Source organism: Bos javanicus, chromosome 22, assembly GCF_032452875.1.
Source record: "Bos javanicus breed banteng chromosome 22, ARS-OSU_banteng_1.0, whole genome shotgun sequence".
Lineage (NCBI taxonomy): Eukaryota > Metazoa > Chordata > Mammalia > Artiodactyla > Bovidae > Bos > Bos javanicus.
The window spans coordinates 52,277,416-52,303,532 of NC_083889.1; the positions used below are offsets into that span (position 1 = coordinate 52,277,416).

Consider the following 26,117-nt stretch of genomic DNA (forward strand, 5'->3'; position numbering starts at 1 on the left):
TGGCTAAGGTCTCAAGTATGGAAGATTCCGTGACTCAAGGTGAATTCGAATGGGGCTGGGGATAGGGGAAGAGGCAAATGTGATAGTATTTAGCAACCAGTGTAGCCCAGTTGCAGAAGAAAAGCAAAAAGCAAGGGAGAGAGGGAAAGGTATGCTCACCTGAATGCAGAGTTCCAGAGAATAGCAGAGAGAGACAAGAAGGCCTTTTTCAAAAGAAATAGAGGAAAACAACAGAATGGGAACAACTACTGATCGCTTCAAGAAACTTTGAGATATCAAAAGTACATTTCATGCAGTGATGGACATAGTAAAAGACAGAAGTGGTGAAGACCTAATAGAAGTAGAAGAGATCAAAAAGAGGTGGCAGGAATACACATAAGAACGGTACAGAAAAGATCTTATTGACCCGGATAACCGCAATGGTGTGATCACTCACCTAGAGCCGGACATCCTGGAGTGTGAAGTCAAATGGGCCTTAAGAAGCACTGCTGCCAGTAAAGTTAGTGGAGATGATGAAATTCCAGTAGAGCTACTTAAAATCCTAAAAGATGATGCTCTTAAAGTGATCCACTCAGTATGTCAGCAAATTTGGAAAACCCAGCAGGGGCCACAGGGCTGGAGAAGGTCAGTCTTCATCCCAATTTCCCAAGAAGACAGTACTAAAGAATGTTCAAGTTCAGTTCCGTCGCTCAGTCATGTCTGACTCTTTGCGACCCCATGAACTGCAGCACGCCAGGCCTCCCTGTTTATCACCAGCTCCCAGAGTCCACCCAAACCTATGTCCATTGAGTCGGTGATGCCATCCAACTATCTCATCCTCTGTCGTCCTCTTCTCCTTCCCTCAATCTTTTCCAGCATCAGGGTCTTTTCCAGTGAGTCAGCTCTTCGCATCAGGTGGCCAAAGTATTGGAGTTTCAGCTTCAAAATCAGTCCTTCCAATGAACACCTAGGACTGATCTCCTTTAGGATGGATTGGTTGGATCTCCTTGCAGTCCAAGGGACTCTCAAAAGTCTTCTCCAGCACCACGGTTCAAAAGCATCAATTCTTTGACACTCAGCTTTCTTTATGAACGCTCAAACTACTGGACGGTTGCAGTTATCTCCCATGCTAGTAATGTTATGCTCAAAATCCTTCAAGCTAGGCTTCAGCAGTACTTGAATCAGGAACTTCCAGATGTATAAGCTGAGTTTAGAAAAGGCAGAGGAACTAGAGATCAAATTGCCAGCGTTCATTGGATCATAGAGAAAGCAAGGGAATTCCAGAAAAACATCTACTTCTGTTTCATTGAGTATGCTAAAGCCTTTGACTGTGTGGATCATAACAAACTGTGGGAAACTCTTCAAGAGATGAGAATACCAGACCTGTCTCCTGAGACAGGTTACCTGTTACCTGTCTCCTGAGAAACTTGTATGCAGGTCAAGAAGCAACAGTTACAACCTTATTTGGAACAACTGATGTTCAAAATTAAGAAAGGCGTACGTCAAGGCTGTACATTGTCACCCTGTTTATTTAACTCATATGCAGAGCACATCATTCGAAATGCTGGGCTGGCTGTTACAAGTGGAATCAAGATTGCTGAGAAAAATATCAACAACCTCAGGTATGCAGATGATACCACTCTAATGGCAGAAGGCAAAAGGAACTAAAGAGCCTCTTGATGAGGGTGAAACAGGAGAGTGAAAAAGCTGGCTAAAAGCATTCAAAAAATGAAGATCGTGACATTTGCTGCTATGACTGCATGGCAAATAGAAGGGGAAAAGGTGGAAGCAGTGACACATTTCCTCCTCTTGGGTTCTGAAATCACTGTGGATGGTGACTGCAACCTTGAAATTAGAAGACAGTTGCTTCTTGGAATGAAAGTTATGACCAAGACTGTGTTAAAAAGCAGAGACATCACTTTGCCGACGAAGTTCCATATAATCAATGCTATGGTCTTTGCAGCGGTCAGGTATGGATGTGAGAGTTGGACCATAAAAGAAGGCAGAGTGCCGAAGAATTGATGCTTTTGAACTGTGGTGCTGGAGAAGAGTCTTGAGAATGCATTGGACAGCAAGGAGATCATACCAGTCAATCCTAAAGGAAATCAGTTCTGAATACTCATTGGAAGGACTGACACTGAAGCTGAAGCTCCAGTTCTTTGGCCACCTGATGTGAAGAGCCAATTCATTGGAAAAGACCCTGATGCTGGGAAAGATTGAAGGTAGAAGGAGAAGAGGGTGACAGAAGATGAGATGGCTGGATGGCATCACTGATTCGATGGACTTGAACTTGGGCAAACTCCTGGAGCTGGTGAGGGACAGGGAAGCCTGGCTTGCTGTAGTCCATGGGGTCACAGAGTCGGCCTCAGCTTGGTGACTGAACAGCAGCAGCAGCCCAGTTGCAGTCAAGCTGGGCGGATGCCTGTCTTAGATCCCACAGGTGTGTCTGGCGGAACATCAGTCCTGGGAACGGGTGGGGGCCCTCAGGGTGGACTGGGCTGGTGAGAGGGAGTGGAGACTCATGTTCACTGAGCACTGGCTTCGTGCGCAAGCACTTCCACACATGATGTTTCATTTGCTCACCTGACATCCTTGGAGGAGGTGGTTATTAGCTCCTCTGCTGATGATGAAGCTTGTACGGCGAGATAGTAAGTGGTGTGCTGCAACTGGCAGGTCTGTGTGGTGGATCCACATCTGTGGTTTCTCCACTTCACTGGGGTGATGTGAACTTTATGAAGAACACTTTGGTGCTGTTAACTTTCACTGCAGGGGTCTGCTCCTTGACCAAGAAGCTGGAGAAAGAGAGTCTCAGTTGCAGTGTGCCAGGATCTGCCTAGACAGAGGACAGAGAGGCTTTTTGAGGTAGTGGCCCTACATAATAGACATTGAGGAGAGTGTATGCAGTTGAGTTTTATAGCTACCTCAATGAAGATGGCTGTAGTATATACCAAGATGGTATATATATATCTGTGCCAGATGGTAATGCCAAACACAGACCCTCCCATAGTCTCAGCCTGAGAGAAACAATTGCAGTGCCACTGGATTTTTTTTTTCTTTTAAGTTTGTGTGTTTATTATTATTTAAAAAATAATTTTTGTATATTTCTGTTGGCTGCACTGGGTCCTCTTGCTGCACGGGCTTTTCTCTAGTCGCTGTGCGCAGGGCTACTCTGCACTTGTGGTATGGGCGTCTCATTGTATGGGCCTCTCTCGTCACAGAGCACGGGCTCTAGGCGTGTGACTTCAGTAGTGCTGGCGCACAGGTTTAGTTGCCCCTTGGCATGTGGCATCTTCCTGGACCAGAGATCAAACCCACGTGTCACGCGTTGGCAGGTGGATTTTTATCCGCTGAGCCACCAGGGAAGCCCCTGCAGGGTGGATCCTTAACCACTGGACTACCAGGGAAGTTCCTGTAATTTTTGTTTTTAATTGAAGGATAGTTGATTTATTATGTTGTGTCAGTTTCTACTCTACAGCAAAGTGATTCAGTTATCCATGTATACATACTATTTTTCATATTCTTTCCATTATGGTTTGTTACAAGAGATTGAATATTTTTCCCTTTGCTATAGAGTAGGACCTTGTTTTATCTATTTTTTAATATGGTAGTTTGTATTTGCTAATCCTAAACTCCTTATGTATCCTTCCCCTTTCCCCATTGGTAACTGGTTTTAAATTTCTATGTCTGTGGGTCTGTTTCTGTTTGTAAATAAGTTCATTTGTGTCATATTTTAGCTTCCACATATAACTGATACCATATAGTACTTGTCTTTCTCCTGCTGACTTCACTTCATATGATCATCTTTGGGTCCATCCATGTTGCTGCAAATGGCGTTATTTCATTCCTTTTTATAACTAATATTCCTTTTTTTTTTTTTTTTTAATGTGCTACATCTTCTGTATCCACTCATCTGTCCATGGGCATTTAGGTGGTTTCCATGTCTGGGCTCTTGTAAGGAGTGCTTCTGTGAACCTAAGAGTGCCTGTTACCTTTTTGAATTAGCGTTTGCTCCATTTATATTCCCAGGACTGGGATTGGTGGATCGTATGGTAGCTACAGTGGAAGTGAGAAATAGATTTAAGGGCCTAGATCTGATAGACAGAGTGCGTGATGAACTATGGAATGAGGTTCGTGACATTGTACAGGAGACAGGGATCAAGACCATCCCCATGGAAAAGAAATGCAAAAAAGCAAAATGTCTGTCTGGGGAGGCCTTACAAATAAGGCCTGTGAAAAGAAGAGAAGAGAAAAGCAAAGGAGAAAAGGAAAGATATAAGCATCTGAATGCAGAGTTCCAAAGAATAGCAAGAAGAGATAAGAAAGCCTTCCTCAGCGATCAATGCAAAGAAATAGAGGAAAACAGCAGAATGGGAAAGACTACAGATCTCTTCAAGAAAATTAGAGGTACCAAGGGAACATTTCATGCAAAGATGGGCTCGATAAAGGACAGAAATGGTATGGACCTAACAGAAGCAGAAGATATTAAGAAGAGGTGGCAAGAATACACAGAAGAACTGTACAAAAAAGATCTTCACGACCCAGATAATCACGATGGTGTGATCACTCATCTAGAGCCAGACATCCTGGAATGTGAAGTCAAGTGGGCCTTAGAAAGCATCACTACGAACAAAACTAGTGGAAGTGATGGAATTCCAGTTGAGCTATTTCAACTCCTGAAAGATGATGCTATGAAAGTGCTGCACTCAATATGCCAGCAAATTTGGAAAACTCAGCAGTGGCCACAGGACTGGAAAAGGTCAGTGTTCATTCCAATCCCAAAGAAAGGCAATGCCAAAGAATGCTCAAACTACCACACAATTGCACTCATCTCACATGCTAGTAAAGTAATACTCAAAATTTTCCAAGCCAGGCTTAACAGTACATTATTGGTGAACTTCCACATGTTCCAGCTGGTTTTAGAAAAGGCAGAGGAACCAGAGATCAAATTGCCAACATCCACTGGATCATGGAAAAAGCATGAGAGTTCCAGAAAAACATCTATTTCTGCTTTATTGACTATGCCAAAGCCTTTGACTGTGTGGATCCCAATAAACTGTGGAAAATTCTGAAAGAGATGGGAATACCAGACCACCTGACCTGCCTCTTGAGAAACCTGTAAGCAGGTCAGGAAGCAACAGTTAGAACTGGACATGGAACAACAGACTGGTTCCAGATAGGAAAAGGAGTATGTCAAGGCTGTATATTGTCACCCTGCTTATTTAACTTACATGCAGAGTACATCATGAGAAACACTGGACTGGAAGAAGCACAATCTAGAATCAAGATTGCTAGGACAAATATCAATAACCTCAGATATACAGATGACACCACCCTTATGGCAGAAAGTGAAGAGGAACTCAAAAGCCTCTTGATGAAAGTGAAAAGTGGAGAGTGAAAAAGTTCGCTTGAAGCTCAACATTCAGAAAACGAAGATCATGGCATCCGGTCCCATCACTTCATGGGAAATGGATGGGGAGACAGTGGAAACAGTGAGAGACTTTATTTTTGGGGGCTCCAAAATCACTGCAGATGGTGACTGCAGCCATGAAATTAAAAGACGCTTACTCCTTGGAAGGAAAGTTATGACCAACCTAGATAGCATATTCAAAAGCAGAGACATTACTTTGCCAACAAAGGTCCGTCTAGTCAAAGCTATGGTTTTTCCAGTGGTCGTGTATGGATGTGAGAGTTGGACTATGAAGAAGGCTGAGCGCCAAAGAATTGATGCTTTTGAACTGTTGGTGTTGGAGAAGACTCTTGAGAGTCCCTCGGGCTGCAAGGAGATCCAACCAGTCCATTCTGAAGGAGATCAGCCCTGGGATTTCTTTGGAAGGAATGATGCTGAAGCTGAAACTCCAGTACTTTGGCCACCTCATGCGAAGAGTTGACTCATTGGAAAAGACTCTGATGCTGGGAGGGATTGGGGGCAAGAGGAGAAGGGGACGACAGAGGATGAGATGGCTGGATGGCATCACTGACTCGATGGACATGAGTCTGAGTGAACTCCGGGAGTTGGTGATGGACAGGGAGGCCTGGTGTGCTGCGATTCATGGGGTCGCAAAGAGACACGACTGAGCGACTGAACTGAGCTGAGTAATTAGTGCTGTCGAGCATCTTTTCGTGTGGTTATTGGCCATCTGTATGTCTTCTTTGGAGAAGTGAATAGAACGCTTTTAGTGGTTTCATTAGATGCCCAGGCTCCATTCAATTGCTTACCTGTATTGTACATGGAACGAGAGACTTATTCAGCTTGATGAAGGGACTGCTGCTTTTGTTCCCTCTGTCTGGCTCTAGCAGCTTCCTGAGATGTGTGCCTGTTCATCACAGGGTCACCCTGGGAGCCATGAATGCTCTTTCCTTTGGGAAAATCTGATGAAACTTGTAGCAAGTAGGCACTGTGGCGACAGGTGTCTGTTTACATTTCCTAGAGCTAGTTAGGCCACCAGGATGCCCAGTAGCGGCCCAGCAAGGCAGAGGGTGCTGTTGCTTGGGCCTGCTGTGGGAAGTGGTGGGTGCACCGTGGCATGAAGGAACAGTGTCTGGGTGCCAGGCCAGCTGGGTTGCCGTCCCTGTGGGCCAGAGGTTTATGTGGGGGTCAGTGGGTCACTTGTGATTCCATAACGTGCTGCTCGTGGTTACAGAGGGTGAATTTTACCTTAGAGAGCAAGTTGGAATCACCATGAGACCATTCCAAACCCCCTGAGGGAGGTGAATCCTGCAGAGTGTGTGGGTATCCGAGTGCAGACATGGCCCTTTCCTCCTCCTTTTTCTCTGGAGCAAAGCAGCCCTTTCAGGCTGAGACTGGACGTCTCGGTTGTGGTGGCCTCTGCTCTCAACCTCTCTCTCCCGGTTTTCCCATGATTGTCGTGGACCCTTTGCAGGTGGGCACTCAGGGGCTTACAGAGCAGGCTCCTTCTTTCTGTACCCTGTGACCACTCTGAACATGATTAGATTCTTTTCATGAATGAGAAAGAAATCTGAGTAACAGAAGCCGGGTCTGCACCTGTGCTTTGAGACCTGGGCTGGTAGGCTGGGAAGGACGTCTGAGCACCGTGGACCTGTGTCCCCAAACCCAGATGCAGGAGCCCAGGGCCCAGCTACAGCAGCCGCTCCTGGGTCCTGTTCAGCACTCCGAAGCCAGAGGCTCCCTCCAAGCAGAAGTTACCTCTGGCCCTGCACACAAACTCCGGAAAAGCTCTGAAGGGCTTGGAGGAGATCAAAGGCGCCCTTATCAACCCAGACTTCCTCAAACAGAAGAGAGATCAAGAGATCTTAGAAGTTTCCCTTTGTAGACTTTCACCGCCCCACCCTAGTTCTGTGCTGCTCTCCCCTGAGAAGGGGAGAGAGGAAGCACGTCTGACTGCTGGTGCCTCCGGAGGGGAGTCCTGTGCCACGCCCCCGCGTGCCATCTTTCTGGGTGCTCTTCCTGTGTGTCTTCAGTGTCGCCTGAGCTCCCATCGTAACACCATCGTTACCCAGTGCAGCATGAAGGTGCAGGGCTGCCTCCTCAAAAAGCAGGGGAAAGTACCACTAAAGGTGCTGCAGTATGCTCAGATGCGCGTGGGTGAAAGGCTTGCTCCTGCCCAGTTGCTCCTGCCATCCAGTGTGCTGTGGTGCAGCCAGCCTGGGATAAGCCACGGCCGACGCCTCACCCAGCTCCAGGACCCAGCAAGGTGTGCGCTGCTGAACACCTACTGGTTTTGGTCGGGCGCCTGTAGGCAGCAGCAGCAGCACATGGATACCTGGACTGGAAGGGGATGGCCAGATCCTGGGACACAGGTGAGCAGGGGCGCTGGTGGTCACGCACCTGTCTGAGGGTGGAGGGACCACCTGTGAACCTGTACTCCACATCATGTGCCGTTGTGATGGACTTGGTTTATGAAGCACAAATCAAAAGAGAGATTTGTTAAGAATTTCTGCATATCTACTGCAGAACATTAAACCCCAAGCTCCAGGCCCTTCTGAACGTGGGGCCTTACGCAGCCACATAGGTGCACACCATGAAGCTAGTCCTTGGTACAGCGTCTGGTAGGTTAAAAATCAGCCTGCACATCTTGAACATCTTCCGTGTGGCTGGTATGAGGATGCGAAAGTTAGAGGGACATGTTCCCACCTCATATATCTTACATTAATTAAGCAGGTGAATTGAGGAGCAGTGTCTGCAGGTTGTCGTGGGAGTGTAGAAGAGAGGTGCCTAACTGCTTGGGTTGGAAAGATGAGGTGGCCTTGAAGGATACACGGGAGTTTGGTCAGCATTTAGTGGGTAGAGGGCATGTTTTAGTTTGGTCTCCCTGAGACAAGGATTTGAGTGCAGCTTATGCTTATGTAACTTATATGCACAGTACATCATGAGAAACGCTGGACTGGAAGAAACACAAGCTGGAATCAAGATTGCTGGGAGAAATATCAATAACCTCAGATATGCAGATGACACCACCCTTATGGCAGAAAGTGAAGAGGAACTCAAAAGCCTCTTGATGAAAGTGAAAAGTGGAGAGTGAAAAAGTTCGCTTGAAGCTCAACATTCAGAAAACGAAGATCATGGCATCCGGTCCCATCACTTCATGGGAAATGGATGGGGAGACAGTGGAAACAGTGAGAGACTTTATTTTTGGGGGCTCCAAAATCACTGCAGATGGTGACTGCAGCCATGAAATTAAAAGACGCTTACTCCTTGGAAGAAAAGTTATGACCAACCTAGATAGCATATTCAAAAGCAGAGACATTACTTTGCCAACAAAGGTCTGTCTAGTCAAGGCTATGGTTTTTCCTGTGGTCATGTATGGATGTGAGAGTTGGACTATGAAGAAGGCTGAGCGCCAAAGAATTGATGCTTTTGAACTGTGGTGTTGGAGAAGACTCTTGAGAGTCCCTTGGACTGCAAGGAGATCCAACCAGTCCATTCTGAAGGAGATCAGCCCTGGGATTTCTTTGGAAGGAATGATGCTGAAGCTGAAGCTCCAGTACTTTGGCCACCTTGTGCGAAGGGTTGACTCATTGGAAAGGACTCTGATGCTGGGAGGGATTGGGGGCAAGAGGAGAAGGGGACGACAGAGGATGAGATGGCTGGATGGCATCACTGACTCAATGGATATGAGTCTGAGTGAACTCCGGGAGTTGGTGATGGACAGGGAGGCCTGACATGCTGCGATTCATGGGGTCGCAAAGAGTCGGACACGACTGAGCGACTTCACTTTCACTTTTCACTTTCATGCGTTGGAGAAGGAAATGGCAACCCATTTCAGTGTTCTTGCCTGGAGAATCCCATGGACCTGGGAACCTGGTGGGCCCCCGTCTATGGGGTCGCACAGAGTCGGACCCGACTGAAGCGACTTAGCAGCAGCAGCAGCTTATGTGCAAGATGGAATGAACAGTGGTCAGCGGGTGGGAGAAGGAGTTGGAAGGGGAGGTACATTATCCAGCAAGTTTACACCACGGGCCACCCCAGAGTCACATTCGGAGACACTGAGGAACAGTGCAGGTCTTCCGCCTCAGAGCTCCCCCTCGGATCAGGGGAGCTGCATCCTCTGCCAGGTCAGCAGACTCATTCCCTGCAGGGCCGCATAGGAAGGCCACGTGGAGCCTCTGTCACAAATTTTTCTTTGGTTGTTTTGTTTTATATGTTGTTGTTCAGTCGCTCAGTTGTGTCTGACTCTTTACGACCCCATAGACTGCAGCACGCCAGGCTGCCCTGCCTTTCACCATCTCCTGGAGTTTCCTCAAACTCATGTCCACTAAGTCAGTGATGCCATCCAACTATCTTATCTTCTGTTGTCCCCTTCTCTCCTCCTCCCATCACTCTTTCCCAGCATCAGGGTCTTTTCCAGTGAGTCAGCTCTTCGCGTCAGGTGACCAAAATATCGAAGCTTCAGCATCAGTCGTTCCAGTGAATATTCAGGGTTGATTTCCTTTAGAATTGACTAGTTTGATCTCTGTGCAGTCCAAGGGACTCTCAAGAGTCTTCTCCAAAACCACAGTTAAAAAGCATCAGTTCTGCGCTCAGCCTTCTTTGTGGTCCAGCTCTTACATCCACCATGACTATTAGAAAAACTATACCTTTGACTATACGGACCTTTGTCAGCAAACTGATGTCTCTGCTTTCTAGTAGGCTATCTAGGTTTGTCATAGCTTTTCTTCCAAGGAGCAAGGGTCTTTTAATTACATGGCTGCAGTCACCATCTGCAGTGATTTTGGAGCCTAAAAAAATAAAGTCTCTCACTGTTTCCATTTTTCCCCATCTGTTTGCCATGAAGTGATGGGACCAGATGCCATGATCTTAGTGTTTCGAATGTTGAGTTTTAAGCCAGCCTTTTCACTCTCCTCTTTCACCTTCATCAAGAGCCTCTTTAGTTCCTCTTTACTTTCAGCCATTAGGGTGGTATCATCTGCATATCTGAGGTTATTGATATTTCTCTTGGCAGTCTTGATTCCAGCTTGTGCTTCATCCAGCCTGGCATTTCGCATGATGTACTCTGCATATAAATTCAATAAATATGGTGACAATATACAGCCTTGACAATATACTCCTTTCCCAATTTAGAACCAGTCTGTTGTTCCATGTCCAGTTCTAACTGTTGCTTCTTGATCTGCATACAGATTTCTCAGGCGGCAGGTAAGGTGGTCTGCTATTCCCATCTCTTTCAGAATTTTCCACAGTTTATTGTGATTCACACAGTCAAAGGCTTTTGCATAGTCAATAAAGCAGAAGTAGATGTTTTTCTGGAATTCTCTTGCTTTTCCTAGATCCAGTGGATCTTAGCAATTTGATCCCTGGCTCCTCTGCCTTTTCTAAATCCAGCTTGAACATCTGCAAGTTCTCAGTTCACATACTTTTGAAGCCTAGCTTGAGGGATTTTGAACTTTACCTTGCTAGCATGTGAAATGAGCGCAGTTGTCCAGTAGTTTGAACATTCTGTGGCATTGCCCTTCTTTGGGATTGCAATGAAAACGGACCTTTTCCAGTCCTATGGCCACTGCTGAGTTTTCCAGATTTGCTGGCGTATTGAGTGCAGCCCTTTAACAGCATCATCTTTTAGGATTTGAAATAACTCTGCTGAAATTCCATCACTTCCACTAGCCTTGTTTATAGTAATGCCTTCTAAGGCCCACATGACTTCACACTCCATGATTGTCTGGCTCTATGTGAGTGATCACACACCTATGGTTATCTGGGTCATTAAGACCTTTTTTGTACAGTTTTGTGTATTCTTGCCATCTCTTAATATCTTCTGCTTCTGGTAGGTCCCTGCTGTTTCTGTCATTTATTGTGTCCATCTTTGCATGAAATGTTCCTCGTTAACTGATTTTCTTGAAGAGATCTCTAGTCTTTCCCATTCTGTTGTTTTCTCTTCCTCTTTGCATTGTTCATTTAAAAAGGCTTTCTTATCTCTCCTTGCTATCCTCTGAAACTCTGCAGTCAGTTAAGTATCTACCTTTTTTGCCTTGCCTTTCGCTTCTCCTTTTTTCAGCTATTTGTAAGCCCTCTGCAGACAACCATTTTGCCTTCTTGCATTTCTTTTTCTTTGGGATGGTTTTGGTCACCACCTCCTGTACAGTGTTAAGAACCTCCATCCATAGTTCTTGAGGCACTCTATCAGATCTAATGCCTTGAATCTGTTTGTCACTTCCGCTGTATAATCATAAGGGATTTGATTAAGGCCATACCTGAATGGCCTAGTGGTTTTCCCTATTTTCTTCAACATAAGTCTGAATTTGGCAAGAAGGGGCTCATAGTCTGAGCCACACTCAGCTTCAGGTATTCCTTTTGTTGACTGTATAGGGCTTCTCCATCTTTGACTGCAAAGAATATAATCAGTCTGATTTTTGTACTGATCATCTGGTGATGTCCATGTGTAGAGTTGTCTCTTTGTATTGTTGGAAGAGGATGTTTGGTATGACCAGTGCATTCTCTTGGCAGAACTCTGTTAGTCTTTGCCCTGCTTCATTTTGTACTCCAAGGCTAAATTTGCCTGTTCCTCTAGGTATCTCTTTTTTTTTCCCCCTTCAGGTATCTCTTGACTTCCAATTTTTGCATTCCAGTCCTCTATGGTGAAAGTGGCATCTTTTGGTGGCGGAGGGGGAGGAGGGTGGTGTTAATTGTAGGTCTTCTTGGTTTTAACCCTTTTAAAATGTAAAAATCACTTTGAACTCACAGACCACATGAATACAGGACATGGACTGTAGTTTGCCGACCCCTAATCTGTACAATAATAACATGAACCACCGACTGGGCTGCTTCCAGCATTAATCCTCAGTTGGCACTTGGGGCCCGTGTCTGTGAGGCAGAGAGGCCTCCAGCAGCAGTGGAACACTCTCAGGTGAAGAGATGCCAGTGCTGGCAGCTGGAAATTGAGCCAGCATGTCCAGAGATCAGATGAGGGGGATCAAGGGTAGGGCAGCAGCAGGCCCTGGAGAGGTGTTGGGTGGCCAGCCGTGGGCTCTGCGGGCACAGCAACAGAGAGGTGTGTGGGCTGGGAGGTGGGGAGATTCAGAGTGTACTTGTACCTGATGAGGAAACAAGTGATTTCAGCAGGAGAAGCAGGAAGTCTAGCTAGACTAGTGCATTACTCCAGATAAGAGTTGATAGCTGTTGCTCAGTCTAAGGGAAGGCCCTGGAGGTGGTGAGATGTGGCCAAGTCTGGGTGTATTTTGAAGATGGAGTCTTGGGATTTTTCTGAGCACCAGGTGTGGAGTGTGAGAGACTGCAAGCTCAGAGTGCTTGGTCTGAGCAGCTGGATGGGTGGAGCTGAGACAGGAAATTCAGGGAGGGGTTTGAAGACTTGGTTCCTTCCTTGTGCCCCTGTAAGGTCAGAGTAAGCCACGACAGAATCTGGCTTACTGAAACGAGTTTGCAGAAGCAATGTGGGGTGGTGGTAGAAACCTCCAGTTTCTATCTTTGGTCTTTTTTTTCTGACCTTGATAAAGTGAGTGCTTTTGCTTGTAAAATTGCCCGACACTTTTTTTCCAAGCATTCCTTTTGGTCTCACATTTGGTAGCCATGGATGGTGATGATTACCTTGCATTTTGTATTTCTGTAGAATCTTTTTCTTGTGCTTATATTAAAAGGAATTTATGGTCATTTTGGGGAAAAAAAAAAAACTGTAATACCAGATAGTATAGCATGATATTAAGAGAGTGGACTCTGGGCCCAGACTGCCTGTGTTCACATACTTGTTCTGTCACTTTCTTGGGGGAGATATAGCTTCTGCGTGCCTCATTGGGCTGTGGTGAGGCTTAACTGAGCAAAAAGATGGAAGGCACTTGGCACATCGCAGGTTCTCAGAGACGGAAAGAGGCAGGTTCATGGTCAATGGTAAGGACCGTTTTGGGATGAGTATGGGGCTTTTTGGTAGCTCCTAGGAGGGGAGGCCAGAGAAGGCAATGGCACCCAACTCCAGTACTCTTGCTTGGAAAATCCCATGGACGGAGGAGCCTGGTGGGCTGCAGTCCATGGGGTCGCTGTCAGACACGACTGAGTGGCTTCCCTTTCACTTTTCACTTTCATGCGTTGGAGAAGGAAATGGCAGCCCACTCCAGTGTTCTTGCCTGGAGAATCCCAGGGACGGTGGAGCCTGGTGGGCTGCCATCTATGGAGTCGCACAGAGTCGGACACGACTGAAGTGACTTAGCAGCAGCAGCAGCAGGAGAGGCCTTATTAACCTGGACTTTGGGGGGAGCGGAAGGACTTCCTGTGGAAGGAATACTGCAGCTGAGGCTTGAAACTGAGTTATCTTGAAAAAGAAGGGGCAAGAGCCAGGTGCAGCGCCTCAGAAGCAGAAGGGGAGTTGTATGTGGCTCCAGGACAAAGTTGGAGAATGACCCACCGTGAGCCATTTTAAGCATTTCAAGGTCTGTGGCTGTTTCCGAATAGATTTCATCCTAAGAAAGTGGATGCTCTGGGGTGTGCTGCCCTTCTTTTTTTTTCCTGCTAGAATGTTTTGTTGTTGTTTTTGTTTAGTTGCTAAGTCACGTCCAAGTCTTTGCAATCCCATGGACTGCAGCATGCCAGGCTTTCCGGTTCTTTACTATCTCCCGGAGCTTGCCCAAGTTCATGTTCATTGAGTCAGTGGATCCTATCTAACCATCTCATCCTCTGTCACCCCGTTTGCCTCTTGTCTTCAGTCTTTCCCAGCATCAGGATCTCTTCCACTTAGTCGGCTCTTCGGATCAGGTGGCCAAAGTATTGAAGCTTCAGCATCAGTCCTTCCAGTGAATATTCAGGGTATTGATTTCCTTTAGGCTTGACTGATTCGATCTCCTTGCTGAAATGTTTAAACTCCTGGAATTCACAGATGTTTTAAATATTTCACATCTTGAGAAACAGGCTGCCTTCAGTTTAGTGAGTGTGTTTTGAGCAGCTACTGTGTGGAAAGTGAATGTAGATAAATACAACATATGGCCCGCCTCCATCTCTAGTAGAGCTAGAGCTCCAGCAGCCTTACCTCTGGGCCCTGGACTCCTCTCTACACCCCGGGGTCAGCCCAGCCCTTGTGCAGAGTTTTCCCCAACAGAACCTTAGCTAAGTCCAGAGACAGCTCTTGATACCTGCTTCCAAACAGGTGAACCTTATAGCTTTTGGAAGCAGCAAGAGAAAAGCAACTCTTCACATAAAAAGAATTTTCAATAGATTAATGGCTGATAGAAACCATCAGTTTAGTTCAGTCACTCAGTCTTGTCCAACTCTTTACGACCCCATGGACTGAAGCATGTCAGGCTTCCCTGTCCATCAGCAGCTCCTGGAGCTTGCTCAGACTCATGTTCATTGAGTCGGTGATGCCATCCAAGCGTCTTATCCTCTTTCGTCCCTTCTCCTCCTGCCTTCAGTCTTTCCCAGCATCAGGGTCTTTTCCAATGAGTCAGTTCTTTGCAGCCAATGGCCAAAGTATTGGAATTTCAGCTTCAGCATCAGTCCTTCCAATGAGTATTCAGGACTGATGTCCTTTGGGATTGACTAGTTTGATCTCCTTGCAGTCCACTGGACTCTCAAGAGTCTTCTCCAGCACCATAGTTCAAAAGCATCAGTTCTTCAGCACTCAGCTTTCTTTACAGTCCAACTCTCACATCCATACATAAGTACTGGAAAAACCATAGCTTTGACTAGATGGACCTTTGTTGGCAAAGTAATGTCTCTGCTTTTTAATATGCTGTCTAGGTTGGTAGCTTTTCTTCCAAGGAGCAAGCGTGTTTTAATTTCATGGCTGCAGTCACCATCTGCAGTGATTTTGGAGCCCCCCAAAATGACATCTCTTACTGTTTCCATTTTCTCCCCATCTATTTGCCATGACGTAATGGAACTGGATGCCATGATCTTAGCTTTTTGAATGTTGAGTTTTAAGACAGCTTTTTCACCATGGAGGCATTTAAAGTCCTGAAAGGAAAAAACTCAACCAAGAGTTCTATCTTGTGCAAAACTGTACTTTGGTAATGAAGGAGAAATTAAGGCATTTTCAGATAAACAAAAGCTGAGCAAATTTGTTACCACTGGACCTGCCCTACAGGTTGAAACCATAAGAGAAAATAAACACTAGTAAAGATGATCAGTATTGCTGTGCTTTTGGTTTGGTTTGTAATTTCTTTCTTTGTCTTTTGTGATTTAAAGGGCAAGTGTATTAAGTGTAACGTAAAAGCTGTGTTGATGAGAATAAATGTATAAAGTGTAATCTGTGGCAGTAACAGTATAAAAGGGAAAAGATGGGATGTACTGTCAGAGTGTATACTGTAGATGCTAAGCTCTCAGTCAGTTGTCTTATTTTCACGATTGCTGATCCTTTCTTCTGTCTGCTCAGATTTGCTTTTGAACTCCTCTGTAATAATACTATTCAGCCTAGATTGTTACAAGGTTTTGTTGTCTTTTTTTAATTTTTGGCTGGGCTGAGTCTTTGTTGGTGTATGTGGGCTTCTCCCTGCACTGGGTTCTCTTGTTACAGAGCGTAGGCTCTAGGGCGCATGGCTTCAGTTGTTATGGCACGTGGACTCAGCAGTTACAGCTCGCAGACTCCAGAGCGTGGGCTCAGTAGTTTTCCTGCAGCATATGGAATCTTCTGGACCAAGGATTGAGCACGTGTCCCTTGCATTAGTGGTGGATTCTTAATAACCACTGAACCACCAGGGAAGTCCTATAAGTTGTTAATAATAGAACTCCCAAGGTAACTATGGACTTCCCTTGTAGCTCAGCTGGTAAAGAATCCACCTGCAATGTGGGAAACCTGGGTTTGATCCCTGGGTTGGGAAGATCCCCTGGAGAAGGGAAAGGCTACCTGCTCCCGTACTCTGGCCTGGAGAATTCCATGGACTGTATAGTCCATGGGGTCCCAAAGAGTTGGACACAACTGAGTGACTTTTACTTTCAAGGTAATCACTAAGAAAATAACTTCTAAGATATATAGAACAGGAAAGTAGAAGTCAATCAAAGTGGCACACTACAAAAAATCAACCCTCTCCCTGTTTTTTTTTTTTTTAAAAAGCAATGGAGGAATTGACGAGCAAAAATCATTTGACAAACAAAACAAATAGCTGTACAGCATAAGTCAACCCTTCCCTGTGGGTATTCACATTAAGTATAAGTGGATCAAACTCGCCTACTAAAAGACAATTTGATTTTTAAAAGAATCTAGACTTCCCTGGTTTTTCATGGTGAAAAATCTGCCTGTCCAGATCTGTGTTTCTGTGCACACCTTTTCATGTCCATACGCAGGCTGAAAGCACCTTTTTGTTGTTGTTTTTTTTTTTTAATGCATTGCTTACTCTGTCTTAGTGTTATGCACGTTTTGTTGGTTAAGCAAAGCATGTTTGTTTAAACTTGCATTAATTTTTAAATCAACACTGATTCTGGACAGAGCTAACCTCTCAAGCTTCAACTTAATTTATATTGATTTTTTTTGACTTCCTAATGTACAGCAACCTGTGTCTTTCTTATTATAGGCCAAAAAACAAAATGTATTCAATGTAATACTATAATATATATATTTTATATAATACTATGTAATACTATAATACAATGTAATACTATAATTTGCAATTTAATTACAATAAATTTTTGATTTCCCAAATTAATTCTTACCATTTATATAAAATTATATTTTAGGCAATTTAAAAATATTTAGAAATAGTTTTATTCTCTGATACAGGCACTGTTATACTCCCTTCAGGAAAGAAGCCTGACAGTCTGACATTTAAAAGATATATGACTGAATAGAAACCCTATGAAGTTAATGGATTTAAATTTAAACCATTTTCAAGGATTATTTTTTTGGAAAGTTTTCTTTCTTAAGGGTCTGATTAATAACTGCTAATAAAAAAAAAACCATTGAAAATGTATGAAAATACCATTGAAAATTCTATTGCTCTCCACACATTTGAAAAATCCAGATCCAGTTATATACAGAATTCCTACTTTATTGCTTAAAGTGCCTTGGATTACCAGTATAATCCTTTGGAGTACCTGGGACCAAGGATCTGTTGCTAGTAAAAATAATTATTAAATTATCTTTATAACATTTTACCTAATTGTTTATTATTTAGAATTCCTTCTAGATGTGAGGTAAAATTTTATAAATAAAATATTTAAATAGTAAAAGAAAAGAATCTGCCTGCTAATGCAGGGGACACAGGTCCGGGAAGATCGCAAATGCCGTGGGAGAATCCCACATGCCGAGGAGCAGCTAGGCCCACAAGCCACAACTGCTGAGCCTGTGAGCTGCAGCTACGAGGCCCACAGACTTAGAGCCTGTGTCTGCAGCAGCCATGAGAAGCCTGCGAATTGCAAAGGAGAGTAGCCCCCGCTCGCTGCAACTAGAGAAAGCCTGTGCATAGCAACGAAGACCCAGTGCAACAACAAAAAAAAAGGCAGCACGGTTTGTATATTTAAGAACAGTGTCTGCGTGCTCTCTGTTTTTGCCTGTGCTGGGTCTTTGTTGCGACACCTGGGCTCTGGGCTGAGGCACACAAGCTTCTCTTCTTGTTGCAGTGCACGGGTTCTAGAGTGTGTGGGCTCAGTGGTTGTGGCCCGCAGGCTCCAGTTGTGGTGCCTGGGGAGACACTGTAGGCATCCGCTACCCTTTGGACATTAGAACACAAAGAAGTTGCAAGTAAAAGGATGGAAAATGATATTCCATGCTAAATGATACCCAAAAGAGAGCTGACGTGGCTATATTATTATCAAACAACATTAAAAAGCTTATTAGAGACCAAGAAGGAGGACACTATATATTGATGATATATTGATCATATTGATATGCTGACACTATATATATGCTTCAGTATAACAGGAGGATATAATGATTATAAACCTCTTAACACCTAACAGACTCCTAAAATATATAAAGCAAAAATGGACAGAATTGAAAAGAGAAACACACAGTCTCTGTGACAGTGGATCTCCGCTTTCAGTGATGGATACAACCAGACAGAGTCAGCAAGGAAAATGGAGGACCTGAGCAACCCTGAAACCGACGGCACTAGTACCTGTTCTTCCCAAGTGAACACTGAACATTCTCCAGGCCAGACCCTGTGTTAGATCACAAGTCTCAATAAATTTAGAAAGACTGAAATCATACAGAGGATCTGTTCCAGTGACAGTGGAATGAAACTAAAAATCGAGAAAAGAAGGAAAATTGGAAATACGTGGAAATTGTCCAGGTGGCCAATAAGCATATGAAAGATAAGCATACATTGTTTGCTGTATATTGAAACCACAGAGCTATACCAGCACCTCCTCCTTTGCTATGCTATGCTATGCTAAGTCACTTCAGTCGTGTCCGACTCTGTACGACCCCATAGACGGCAGCCCACCAGGCTCCCCCATCCCTGGGATTCTCCAAGAACACTGGAGTGGGTTGCCATTTCTTTCTCCAATGCATGAAAGTGAAAAGTGAAAGTGAAGTCGCTCAGTCGTGTCCAACTCTTAGCGACCCCATGGACTGCAGCCTACCAGGCTCCTCCGTCCATGGGATTTTCCAAGCAAGAGTACTGGAGTGGGGTGCCATTGCCTTGTCCGCCTCCTCCTTTAAATGGTTCCAATTAATTGGACTGACAAGATCAAGAGGTGGAGCAGTTGGAACTCCCATCGCACCGCCAGCGGGAATACAAATTCAAATAAGTACTTTGGAAATCTGGTGTAATCCACAAAGCTAAACATGTGTAGGCTCCACAACCCAGCCATTTCGTTCAAGGGACATACCTTACAGAAATGAGTGCTTACATAAGAATGAGTGTATACATAAACATTTCCATTATTTCTCTTCTTAATAGTTTCAGCTGGAAACAGCCAAATGTTCCTCAACACTAGAATAGATAAATGCACTGTAATATGTTCATTTGGTGGAATAGCGCGTATGCATGAAGCAGTGCGTATATATGAAACTGCATGCACCAGTGTGGATGAATCCGGTAGATGTAAGCTGAAACAGCCAGTCACAAAGGAGTACGCAGTGGAATGGGTGATTTCAGTTATATGCCAGAAGAAACAAGCAGAGCTAATTTGTGATTATAGAAATTCTGATAGCGGTTTGTGGTAGACGATGCCCTTCACTAGTGCATAACGCCACCTTCTAAGGTTCTAAAAATATTTTGTAGCTTGATCTACATAGTGGGTACACAGGTGTATGTATGTGTAAATACTCATTGCACTCACTGTATGCTTAAGATTCGTGCGTTGTATTACATAAAACTTAATTCTCAGTTAAAAAAAATTTTTTTTTGACCACGTGTGGCATGCAGAACTTCCTCGACCAGGGATTGAACCTGCATTTACTGCAGACTCCGGAAGCTCGGAGTCTTAATCATTGGCCCACCAGGGAAATTCTAAAAAAAAAGTTTTGAAGAAATGAAGTCAGAAACAAAAGCACATCCATTTGCCAACTTTTTGATGTTAGTCCAAGCTTTTTCCTTTGCCAGTGGTGGATCCATTGTTTTCTATTCAGCCTGGTCTAGTGTAAACCATACCCTCAATGTGTTACACAAAATGTTATGGTCTGTCCTTTTAAACTGAAGCAGTTTTTGCAACAGTCTGAATCAGGATCCTTCTGGATTTTTGGTTCCCTGGTTTTTTTTTTTTTTCTTTTCTTTTTTCTTTTTTGGCCACACTGCCTGGCATGTGGAACTTCCCTGACCAGGGATCGAACCTGTGCCCCCGTGGAGTCTTAACTACTAGGCCACCAAGGAAGTCCTTCCCCAGTTTTTTCTTGTTGTCTTACGTGTATCCAATATGACCAGAAGTTTGTTTAGCATCTTGCCTTTATTACATTTCTAAAAATTTTCAGCCAGTAACTTATTTCATTAAGCAGTTTATGAATTGGGTTTCCTGTGACCAAAAAGGAGCTTGAAAATTCTAATTTAGAGGCTCCTGCGTTTCCTTGTAGCCCTGAAGTTTGATGACTGGTGTTTCGTACATTTGTGCAGTTCTCCTAGCACAGGAGGTGAGTGCAGCTGCAGTGATTCCCATGTCACTGTTATCTCAGCATGGATTCTACCTGCCATCATGTCCTGGCTTTTCTCTCCTTTTTGTCCATTCCAGCTACCCACTGCTGAAGCTGCCCTTGCCAGGAACAGGACCTGTGGAATTCACCACTCCTGTGAAAGATTACTCGCCCCCACCTCTGACCTCTGACCACAAGCCTGGAGAGCCCAATGAGCAGCCAGAGTGGGTAGGTGCTCAGCATGTCCTGAGGAGCGCCCTGGGCATTGGGTGCGGATTGGCCGTGGCAGGGGTTCTACGTGGAGTGAGGGTGGTCAGCTTCTGATGGGCGAATGCTTAACACTTGAACCACTTTATAAAGGCACTGAAAATATTTAGCTTACATTTAATAGTACATCCAGTCACACATTCCTGTTTTGAAAGGAAACACTAAATGGCATGGCAGGAAGGTGACTGTCCTGGAAAAGCTGGGTTGTGGTTGCCGTAGCTCCGGCTGGCTGGGTCTGGGTCCATACTGTGGGTACTCGGGCCAGGCAGTGCCCTGGCAAATGGACCTCTCCTCCTTGAGCCCAAGTGGTTGCGGGAACCACTGACTATCCCTGGAGAATGTTTTATCTTCCGAGTCCCATCACCATTTAATGTTAGCAGTGAGCGCTTAGCTTTTTCAAATCTGGTAGGTGCTGTTTTATCCTCACAGTGCAGTCAGGTAAAGCGTGCAGGTTCTGCTTGTTCGCCTGTTGGGCGAACTGAGCCGAGAATGGCAGTGTGCCTCAGTTTCAGTTCATTTGTCATGGGGTCAGCACTGGGTTAGAACTCCAGATCTCCTGACCTGAAGCCAGCTGCTACTTTTGAATCGTGCTGTCCTCAGCCAGCTGTCTCTGAGCTGAGCATGAAGGCAAAACAGGAAGAAAACCTACAGGAATGCAAAGCCTCCAGGTGAGGGTCTGGGCTGCGGGATGTAACCCGCGGGAACTCTGGACTCATTATTTGGAAACCTTACAGGAAATGATAAGCTCGTCCTGCTGGCTTGTACCTGCCAGCTGTGGATGACATGTTCTTCCCTCACGTGCTGGGCCCTGGTCCCATGGGTTGGTGCCGGGCTTGCTGAGTCTGTTGTTGAGGAGCAGAGCCCAGCTCAGGGCACACTGCTTCTCTTCTCCCACCCTCTCTGTGCCAGTGATTGCACATTCCTTCCTGTTGCCTTTCTGGGTAATGTAGCAGCCAGGTAACTTGATGTCAGCTTTGCTCTAATGTTGCTAAAGTAGAGATCTGGTTAGATAGGTGTGTGTTATGACTACACATGGTTTCAGGAGGAAGTAGAGAACACAGGCTCAGTGGTACTCAGCCACGAAGGTTAGGGTGAGCTGATGAGGCGGAAACCAGTTCATAGCTTCATGTCTCAGCTTGACACTTTGGTCATTGTGGGATCAAGCCTTTTGTCTCTTTTACTCTCTCTTAAAAAAGAAAAGTATTTATTTATGGCTCCACTGGGTCTTTATTGCAGCATGCGAGGTTCTCTCTAGTAGAGGTGCACGGGCTCAGTTGCCCAGCAGCATGTGGGGTCTTAGTTCCTCAACCAGGGATCGAAACTGCGTCCCCTGCATTGGAAGTAGAATTCTTAACCACTGGACCAGGAGGAAAGTCCCTCCATTAACCTCTTGATGGGGTTTTACCACATAATGGAGTTGATGGTTCCTGGTCACAATGGGGTAGTCTGCGTTTGTGAGTGTTTTGTGACTAGTAGAGTTCAGTGGGCCTGATGGTACAGCTAGGGGTCTATCCAAGGTCAGGGGTTCACTTGTTTGTGAGCCCTTTCCACTTCTTGATGTCCTCTTTTGGCCTGGGATGATGATAGTGTGGGGGTACAAAATAGCTTGAGGGTTTCTCTTTCTCACTGGGGTCTGCAGCCCCTGAAAGGTTGAGAAAGAGATGCAGGCCCTGGCTCAGTCACCTGGTGTCAGGCCTCTCTGTGGTCAGTTACCTCACCAGAATTGACTGTTGTAACAGTAAAGGTCAGCAATGCAGAACTTGTAAGGATTGCTTTAAGTATAAGGAACAGAAAACTCAGCCCAAACCTGGGGAAGTGAGAAGGGCATTTTGGGGTCATAGAGCTCACCCACAGGCAGGACTTACTAACCCACAGCATGGGTTAGGCCTCAGAAGGAGTCCATCCCTCAACTGTACCCGCTCCGGGTCAGCTCACTGTCCTCTCCCTAATGGGGGCTACAGCAGATTCGGCCCTGTGGGTGCCCGCTTGGCTCTGCATGGGATTACCTACCTGCTCCCACCCAAGACCCTGTGAGCAGGGAGGTGCTTTGCTGGTTGGCTTCATCACCACACTGCGGGTGAGAGACTGTTTCCAAAGGAAGATTAGGAAGTGCAGGCCCTGGGCAGCACAGCGCAAGCTCCTGCTGCTCACAGCAGGAAGCTGTGAGGTCCTTCATTCCTCATCCATTCCTTTATTATTCAGCACGTTTATTCCTTGTCTTCAGTGTGCCTGGCAGAATGATCGTGGGGACACATGGAGCCTCACTGCCCTGGAGGAGACGCACGGTGATTGGGAAGAGCACATGGAGATGTGGGTTCTTTTGTCAACAGCACACAGGAGCCAGCCCCAGGAGCTCCCAGTGGTCAGTGCTGAAAAAAAAGATACATTTTGCAGCAAAATACATACATAGCTGAGTCCGTGTGCTTGAATAACTAAGTGGAGGAGAATAGACAGATCTGAGCAAAAAATTCTGAATTTATGTGGCCGCTCTGCCTTCAGAGAGGTGGAATCTAATCCCCTTCCTTCATTGTGGGCTGCGCACAGTGACTTCCTTCCAGAGAGTGCCAAGTGGAGAGGGGAGGAGAGAGTGGCTTTCCAGCGGAAACCCTGACAGATAGCTCTCGACACAGTGTTCGGGGTCACCATCAGCAGTGGCAGATCAGGTTGATGGTATGTACCTTGATGTGTGACGAGAAGGGTGCTTTACCTCTATGTTCTTCCTCTGCAAACACCGTAATCCCAGTCTGATCACGAGAAGAACATCAGACAGATCTGTGAGGAGTGGTCTACACAGTCCTGACCAGCACTCCTCATGACTGTCAAGGTCATCAGAAAAAGAGAGTCCAAGAAACTGTCCCAGCCAAGAGAAGCCTCACAAGACAGGACAGCTGGATATAACATGGTATCTTGGATGAGATCTCAGGAGAGAGAAAGGACATGGGGACAAGCTGAGGAAATCTGGTTTCCTTACTTTGCCTTGGTGATAGTTTCTCAGACTTGCCTTGTTCTCGATGAGCTTGACAGTTTCGAGGAGTGTTCCTCAAGCGGGGATTTGTTTCTATCTCTCTAGACTAGTCTCAGCTTGTGGGGTTTTAGAAGGAAGACTGCAGAGGTCAGGTGTCATTCTTTTCACATCTGTCAGCCTCCTAAAGTATTTTTTTTTTAATTTCTGTAAGGTTTAGTCTTTGTGCTCTGAAGTTCTTGGCACCATCAGGGGTTTTCTTGTGGTTTTTTGTTTTTAGTCTTTTTTACAGAAATATGAAACATCTAGTTGTTTTCTTTTTTGAGAACTGTATTTATTTCTACTAGAGAAGCCCACTCGCAGCGATGGAGACCCAGCACAACCATTATTTCTGGTTGTGCTGGGTCTCCATCGCTGCGAGTGGGCTTCTCTAGTTTCCTCGAGTGGAGGCTGCCTTTTAGGCGCAGTGTGCGGGCTTCTCATTGTGGTGACTTGTCTTGTGGAGCACAGGCCCGAGAGTGCTCAGGTTTTGGTAGTCGTGCCTCTCGGGCTCAGTAGTTGAGGCGCACGGGCTTCGTTGCCTCGCAGCATCTGGAATCTTCCTGGACCAGGGTTTGAACCCATGTCTCCTGCATTGGCAGGTGAATTCCTAACTACTGGACCATCAGGGAGGTGCTTAGTTGTGGTTTTAAATTTGCATTTTTCAGATGAATATTGTTGAGGTCTTGTTGTATTTGCACATCTTCCTTTGTGAAGTGTTTCAGTATTTTGCTCATTTTGAGCTGAGTTGTGTGGATTTTTTTTAATATGCAAAGCTATTCAAAGAAGTATATTGATAATGGAAAAAGTGCAATAATCTAGATATCCTTATATAGAGAAATAACTAAATTATACTACACCCATAAACTTGAATGTACCCATTAAATAGATTTTTAAGCTCAACAAAGTAGATTAAGTAGGAAAAGCCGAAGATAAAACAGTATGTGTACTATACCAACCATTTAAAAAATACATGCATAGAAAAAGTATTAATTGCTTAATCATGTCCAAGTCTTTGACCCCATGGACTGTAGCCTGCCAGACTCCTCTGTCCATTGAGTTCTCCAGGCAAGAATTCTGGAATGGGTTGCCATTTCCTGCTGCAGGGGATCTTCCCAACCCAGGGATCAAAACCAGGTCTCCTGCATTGCAACCAGGGAAGCCCTGGTGCGTGGGAAAAAAACTAGTATCAAATCCATTAAAATGCAAACAACACTTACTTTTAGGTTGTGTATTACAATAGACTTGCATTGCTTTTACAAAAAGAAAAAAAAAAGATAAATTTTCAAAAAGATTAAACGCTAGCACTTTCTCTAACAAACTTTCCCTGTTTCTTGTTTAATGTATCTTAGAAAGGAGTTTGTACCAAGAGAATAGTTTATCATTCTTCTTAACATGTTAAACATGGACAGGTACAGGTTTTCAGGGATATGTAATTGTAACTGGCATTTTTGCCTCTTAAGTGATTTTCCCTCCCCTTAGGAAAAGTTTATATTTAGAATTGTTGCAGGATAACTGTGATGTCCCTATTCTTCCCATGTGAAGCTTATAAGCCTTTACTTTTTTAAAATGTATTTTTAATTGGAGGATAAATTGCTTTACAGTGTTGTGTGGGTTTCTGCCATAATGTTAGTCACTCAGTTGTGTCTGACTCTGTGCGACCCCATGGACTGTAGCCTGCCAGGCTCCTCTGTCCATGGGATTCTCCAGGAAAGAATACTGGAGTGGGTTGCCATTCCTTTCTCCAGGGGATCTTCCCAACCCAGGGATCGAACCCTGGTCTCCTGCATTACAGGCAGATTCTTTACCATCCAAGCCACCTGGGAAGCCCATACATCAGCTTTCTGCCATACATCAGCATGAATCAGCCATAGGCAGGCATATGTCCCCTCCCTCATGAACTTCCCTCCCAGCCCCCACCCCATCCCACCCCTCTAGGTTGTTAGGGAGCACTGTTGAGCTCCCTGTATATATACAGGGACTTCCCACTAGCTGTCTGTTTTACATACGGTAATGTTTCAGTGCTCTCTCTCAATTTGCCCCACCTTCACCTTCCCCCGTTGTGTCCTTAAGTCTGTTCTCTGTGTCTGCATCTCTGTTGTTGTTCAGTTGCCGAGACATGTCTGACCCTTTGTGACCCCATGGACTGCAGCACGCCAGGCTTCCCTGACCCTTACCATCTCCCAGGGTTTCCCCAAGTTCATGTTTATTGAATCGGTGATGCCACCCAATCATCTCCCCCTCTGTCCTCCCCTTCTCCTTGTGCCCTCAGTCTTTCCCAGGATCAGGGTCTTTCCCACTGAGTCAGCTCTTTGCATCAGGTGGCCAAAGTATTGGAGCTTCAGCATCAGTCCTTCCAATGAAGGATCGATTTCCTTTAAGACTGACTGGTTTGATTTTCTTGCTGTCCAAGGGACGCTCAAGAGTCTTTAGTACCACAGTTCGAAGGCATCAGT

General features: G+C 45.2%; 1 protein-coding gene across 2 annotated transcripts in view; it reads left to right on the plus strand.

The window, feature by feature from the left end:
- Window positions 1-26,117, plus strand: part of SCAP (SREBF chaperone) — a 49,402-nt gene that overhangs the window by 2,298 nt on the left and 20,987 nt on the right. For both annotated transcript variants that reach the window (XM_061397644.1, XM_061397645.1), the window contains exon 2: window positions 20,492-20,621. In XM_061397644.1, coding sequence (XP_061253628.1) covers window positions 20,492-20,621 — 130 coding nt within the window. The remainder of the gene's footprint in view (window positions 1-20,491; window positions 20,622-26,117) is intronic.